At 41.7% G+C, this 6,710-nt stretch overlaps 1 protein-coding gene across 2 annotated transcripts in view; it reads right to left on the bottom strand.

Annotated features, from left to right (window-relative positions):
• Nucleotides 1-6,710, bottom strand: part of cachd1 (cache domain containing 1) — a 92,015-nt gene that overhangs the window by 12,704 nt on the left and 72,601 nt on the right. For both annotated transcript variants that reach the window (XM_035653831.1, XM_035653829.1), the window contains 8 exons: nt 6,526-6,643; nt 4,754-4,922; nt 4,456-4,598; nt 3,345-3,526; nt 2,495-2,605; nt 953-1,075; nt 301-400; nt 46-162 (listed from right to left, as the gene is read on the bottom strand). In XM_035653831.1, the coding sequence (XP_035509724.1) occupies nt 46-162; nt 301-400; nt 953-1,075; nt 2,495-2,605; nt 3,345-3,526; nt 4,456-4,598; nt 4,754-4,922; nt 6,526-6,643 (1,063 nt within the window). The remainder of the gene's footprint in view (nt 1-45; nt 163-300; nt 401-952; nt 1,076-2,494; nt 2,606-3,344; nt 3,527-4,455; nt 4,599-4,753; nt 4,923-6,525; nt 6,644-6,710) is intronic.

Raw genomic sequence — 6,710 nt, 5'->3', positions numbered from 1 at the left:
CCTGAGCAGTCATCCATACATCCAGTTATCTCATGTTTTTTTTACCATTATGCTGGTATTGAACTTGTAGAAGCGCTGCACGGTGCGATCACTGAAGCTGTTACACAGGTTTTTCTTGACAAAGTTGGGATGGTTCAAGATGTCATTAGCCACCAACGGCTCCTGCAATCATGACAAAAACAGAAATGAAAGAAAAATAAACACAAAAAGGAGCAGGAAAGAAGGCAACTTGTTGCAATTATTAAAAGGCTATATTAAGTTGTTACTTTTACATTTATATATGTGACCCTGGTCCTTTACCTTGTGTGTGATGTGTTGTTGCTCTGCAGGGGCATGACCTTTGGGGTCGATGAGAGTGGGGTGAGCGACCAGGTACCCTCTGTCCTCCATTATGAAGCACCTACAATGTACAAACACAAATATATGTAAGACTGCAGACATAGTGATTCTTTTTCTCCACAGTGCTCAATATAACTTCAGCCTGCATAATATGGCTCCATTCTTCCCCCCCTCCTTCCATTAAACATTCTGCCAAATACTGCTCGTCTCTGCCCCACACCCCCTTTGAGCTAATCCTGTTTTATATGGCTTCTGAACACTAACAGAGAGAGCATGAAGCAAGTGGAGAGAGAGAGAAGAGAGAGAGGGGAGAAAGACAGGGGAAGAAGAGGGGACTGGGAGAGGAGGGGGTGGAAGAAAAAGGATGAAAAACAAAACAAAAAGCAAAAAGTATGTATGAAAAAAGTCACAGCTCCAGCAGGAATGCCAGGATAATCAGCTTATCTCTTCTTCCCTCTCTCTGCAAGTTTAATTCTTGCTCAGTAAAACAGAAGTTTAGCCACCCTCTGGATAAATTCAGGGCAAATGAAGCAACAGAAAAAGAATAAAGTAGGAACAATTTGTATGAGGTAAAAAGAAGATAAGCCAGCCATTCAATGCATCCTCCTCCTACCTGATCTTGTTGCCCTTGTCCTGGTTGCAGATGGGCAGCAGGTCCAGCAGTACCTTATAGAAGTAGCGTAGGGTGAAGTCTATGCCCATCACTGCAATGGCATAACCAGGGGCCATCTGAGAGCTAAAGACAGAGGAGGAGACAGAGAGAGAGAAAAGTAGCAGACAGAAAATGAGGGAACAAGTGAAGCTTTTCTGTTAAATCTCGCCTGAGATTGTGTGTTCGGCTGTATGCTGACAGAAGTACACACACACACTCTTTAAACCCGTGTTTACGCAGACTACAGGCTGCACAATGTTATGCTCACTGAGCCAGTCATCAACACGCTAATCCTGACTTATCAGACACACTGATACTGAATGTTTATGTGTATATTGTACATTTGCATGGGCCGTGGTAAACAGTTGCTATTGTACTTCTGCAAGCTAAGTTTCATTTTAAGCTCACAGAACTACAAACATAAACACTCTAATCTCCGCCGCTGTTTCGGTCTTCTTCAAGCCTCCAACTCAAAGAGGCTGTGTCCAAAACATTCTGCTTTATCTTCTATAAAAATTGGCCCAAGCACAAGGGTGTTAACACGCAGGCTCAAGGAGGTGGTTGGAATACAGTGGCTGGCTTAAGAGGGCTCTCTTTGGAAGAGCAGATAGTTAAAGATAACTGTGACTGAACCTAGATCATTTGGTTGAGGGATACTCTGTTACTCGCTACTCAGCCCTGGAGCAACAAAAACAGTCAATGGTCTCCTTTAGCCTCCTTCAGATCTCCTGTCTTCAGAGACAATGTGCTCTGCTGAAATGACTTCTGGGCTGAGAGCCTAACAGCCCACAATGGTGCCTCGGCTCATAACAACAAGGAATCTGTTAATGGAATCTGAGAGCCAAGGTATACATTCACACATATTTGTCAATCTTGCACATCAAGCAGATACAGAGCGACATTGGCATTTAAGAGCACCAATAGCTAAATGCTCCACTGTGTTCACTAGCTAGTTACTAACTTTGCCTGCCGACTAAAGCCACTAAAAGAGCTGAACCAAAACAGTAAAGCTGTAGGTCAGACAGCTATTGTAAACAGTGAGTTGAAACTCAAATACAGGAATGTTCCTAAGATTATCCTGAATCAGTTGCTTTAAAAGACATCCTTACACGACCTGTGTAAGTGGAACCAGAACACAATTGGGAAATTTGTCTCTTGTTAAGGTTTTGGTGCGTTTATTTCCTGTTATACTTGTTTGATAAAACCACTGAAATGCAAATATGCTACATGGTAAAACTGTGTACACAAAAAGTAAAGTAAAACACATAGAGAAGAGTTAGAAGTGACTCAATGGTGACAGTCAAGGGTTTTATTCCTAATGACTTTAACCTTTCATTTGTAAGAGGGAGATCACGCGTTTTCTTCTTTGAAAAGGTATATTGTCTCACTTTAAATACTTTCATTAAGCACATACTTATTCAGCATAACACTTTCTTTTGGCGCAGTAAAATAAGAGACAGCAGAGGGGTTTACTGTGGTAAAAATACACCTTTGACTTCTTACCTGGAAGCATGGATGGTGTGACTGATGGTGACAACGTAGCCCGCCCCGCCCACATCCAGGTATGGTCCCGTGAAGGTGATGAGGCCAGGGTTAGCCACAGCATGCTGGTACCTACAAAACACATCACAAAGGTAGTGGGTTATTTCATTATTGTGACTATCTGCATTTTTTCCTGGCTAATAAATTAAATGAGATATAATTTAAAATGCATTATTTATGGAAACTGGAGAATGAGAACTCTGCTTTTTGTGGGGAACAGAAAATTGCAGGAGCATTTAACATGTAAAACAACTGTGGATTACTTGCATTACAACTGCATTACTTTGGAAAAAGGTATTGTGTGGATTCACTCAATTGTTATTTTGACTAGGTTTTATGTTCATAAATTTAAATGCAAGAAGTCAAACTTTTCTGATCAGATTATACTGTATATGTCAAACTACATTTGACTTATAGCTGAATGTACCAACAAAAAACTGTTCTATTGTTAATTACCCTCTCTTAATATATATTTGTTTCAATAAAGTAGTAATAAAAAAGGTTGAAACTCTGCAAACACTGCAAAAAAAAACAAACGTGGGACTAGTTGTTATCACAGAAAAGCATGATCGTGCTCTACACAATGTGCATCTAGCTTGATTAGAAAATCTTAACTTAATTCAACTCAGTAATGGCTGGTGGCCATTTTAAGCACAAACATGTGCCTCCAGTTTGCACACATACTCATTCCCTTTAACTCCTACCTACCCAACACTATCCCCTACCTCCTTTTGCTCCCCTAAAACACACGCACACACATACACGTCTTCACTCCTGTCTCCCCCTTCACACCCTCCAAAGTAAGCCTCACCATTGTCTGCGGGTCGGGTCGAAGGCTTTGTCCATCAGTGATCCTGGGTAAATCCGGAGCACCCCACTGGGCGTTGCTATGTAACGGCGCACAATGTAGCAGTTGAGGCTACTCATTTCCATTAGTGTCATCCACTCATCCGTGACGTGACTGGTCGCCATAACCTCGTTCCTGACAGAGGACTGCAGAGGGGAAAGGGTAATCGGCTGTGAGGGTGTGGGTGGGGTGGGTGGGGGGTGGGCCGGAACACAGAGAGAGAAGAGGGATGGTGAGGGTGAAAAGAAGAGTGAAAGGGGACAGAGAAGGAAGGTGGAGGTAAACAAGGAGGGGAGAAAAAAAGTTGAGAAAGCAGAAGAAAAGTAAGAATCTTAATCTACGGTTGGCCTGAAATGTAAGTTGGCTGAATCTTTTGCCAAGGTTGCTTTCAGTCCACCCATAAACAAAATACACCTGTGAATACAAAAACATCTAAAGTTGAAATTATTCTACTGTACTGCTGCTAAGGATAGTTATAAATTGTGAAAGTATAATCAAGAAATCCCAAACAGAAAGGCTCAGAAGACAAGTATTCAGGGATAAATGGGACTCAATTAGTCCTAAAGCCCTGAAAAACACCCTGAAAAATTCACATCTCAGCACCATTTTCAGAGAAGCTTCTAAGTTTGAAAGGGGTGATGAGGTCACTGGAGGGGGGCCTTTAAGACTAGCCTGGGAATCAGAGCTGGGACTGGGGCTTAGAGTTCAAACTCTAACCCCCTCTTCCCCCCAGGACAGGAATGCACACAGACTGCCAAAACCACGTGGGGGTTTGTCCCCTTCTTAAAGATGCAGAGCTTAATTTAAAATGTGTGAATTTTAGCTGTAATGTGAACAGCCTGAAAAAAGTTATAGATATTGTAAGAACTAGAATTCAAATTACATTTAAAACATTTCTAAAACACTTTAACTATCTTGTCACCCACTGAAATATGAATATTTGTGTAAATGTCTGTAAGCTGACCGCAGGGCCGGCTATGTGTCATGCGTTTTTGTCAGGTAAACGAAATTAACCCTGTGTGCTTTCAGGCTGGTCTTAGCCATGAGTTGAAACTGTGTTCCCATGTTTGTGTACCTTGAGGCCTGGGTTGGCTATGAGCCTGGTGTTATCGCTCAGGTAGGCGGTGTAGTGCTCCACCATGCGCTTTGTTTCTGGCTGACTGAGGTGCTCATAGGGAGAGGAGAAACTACCAGCTGCCAACATCACTGTGGGGGACTCTGGGAAAGAGACAGAAAGGGAAAAAACAGACAGTCAGCGATGCTAATCAATGTTTTAGAGCTGACTATGGGTAAAAAATAAAGTTTGCAGACTCATTTATTACTCCAAGTTATCATATATTAGTCCAGTGCTGTGGATTTGGTGCCTTTCTTACCAACTGTGGCAAGCTGTTTGAAGTGCAGACAGGAGCTGGGCTGACCCAACAGGTCTAAACGGTGGTACAGTAGCTTGGAGCTGGGAGCGGTGTTCAGGTTCTTCAGCTGCTTCACTGGGATCTCCGGCTGCACGTACACGATGCACAGGATGAATGATGTGTCCTGGACCTAGAAGACATGACAGGAGCGGAGGATAAGGTTGATTATATTCTATATTTTTGTTACTGTCAATGTATCATATAAACATATCATATAAAAATGAAAATGGAAAATGTCTTACAGATATATTTGGATTGGGGGTTAACTACTGTACTGTTTTTGGCAGGTGATCCCTTCTAATAAACAACAGATTTACCTTAAGGGACCAGTGTGAGCATGTGAATAAAATACTGGGAGTTGATGTAATTTATACACTCCTGTACAAGATACTTTGTATAAACCAAAAGTCTTTCCCCATCCCTATCAGCTCTGTTTTTCAGTGTGTACCGTCAGCCATCACAGCCAGTGGTTTATGGGCCACAGGCGTCTTCATGAGAAGATAAACATGTCCAGCTCAACAGCTGCTTTCACACCACTGATTCTAAATGAACCATGCAGGGCTAGTCTGGTCCCAAATTCTGAGACTTTATTGTTAAATCGTGCAAAGTGCCAGACAAACAGTTTGTAGAAAGACCAACGTGCTTCTGATAACGTATGTTACAATGAAAAATTAACAATATGATATACAGAGGGAGCCCCTGGAAACGATTTGTCCTGTAAAATGACAGAATGGTGTGGTAACCAAAATAATCTTCTCGGTTTTTCTTTCTAGGTCAATTTACCAGTTTTCTGGCTCTAGAGAGTTCATTTTAAAAAACAGACAGCTGCCAAATTCATGGGAAAGGTGACGTGTTTGAACTCTAGCGCCTGTGTGAAAAAAACAAAATGTCAAAAGCCTTTAAAAAAAGGCAAAAAGTAAAATGCCTGAATTAAGTGTGATATTTTTACTGTTGCCAAAAATCTAAATGTCAGAAAGCAAAAAGACTCAATATGGCGTGATGTTATTGCTGTTCTGTTGCCATTTGTTCCTAAAACACGACACTTCTGGGCCTGAGAGGAAAAGCAGATTCGAGGGACAGACAGTTTCAGGGTGTGGGAGCACTTGGTTTTTATTACAACGACTAATTTAAGGTGGCGGAGGTTTGCTGGAGACATAAAGACTGGGAGCATAAATCTCTATACTGCTTTTAGACAGCAGTACAGTAATGATAAAGAGCTATAGACAGAAATGGAAAAGAGACAGAGAAAGTGCACGAGGCAGTAATTCTTCCAACACGACAATGGCTCATTGGCTCACAGCCAAAGATCATCATTTGTCTCGGCTGTGACTCTGCAAATGCTTGTTCTGCTTCAAATATATGATCCTTTTGCTCGCATTAACTCCTGACAACTTGCAATTCAAACGAGGAGAAAAATAAGTAATTGCCAATCTCACGTGTGTTCATTTTCAATTATCCTCTAACAATAAAATATTGCATCCTGTTGCATCATTTATTTAAACCCTCAGACATAATTATTCAACAGAAATTATTTGAAAAACATGATGCTACAGGTCTTTATAAGGACTTTAAAGATGCAAGTAAGACCGAATGTGCCTTATTTGTGGGTGTCTATGTGAGTAAAATAGTGAGCAGGGGATTTCACTGTTCAATCTAGGCTGAGTGCTGGACAGTTAAGTTAAAAGTCAGCAGTGAACACATGTCAGATGTGGAAGTTCTGTACGGACACCTACCAGTTTCCAGGCGTAGCTGACGTTGTATGCGTCTTTGCTGTTGTCTCTGAGTCGGTTGGCGTGCCAGGACAGAGAGGAGTTGACCGGCACAGCAATGATCTGACTGCCCAGAGGGAGGCTGCAAGAAATACACACCATTAAACCACACAAAATACACATACAATATGCTGTGTGTGTGTGTGTGT

The sequence above is a fragment of the Morone saxatilis genome, unplaced genomic scaffold (assembly GCF_004916995.1).
Source record: "Morone saxatilis isolate NCDOM2014 unplaced genomic scaffold, NCSU_SB_2.0 Contig12, whole genome shotgun sequence".
Taxonomy (NCBI): domain Eukaryota; kingdom Metazoa; phylum Chordata; class Actinopteri; family Moronidae; genus Morone; species Morone saxatilis.
Note: the sequence above shows the minus strand (reverse complement) of the source record. Positions and strands in the feature narration are given on the sequence as shown.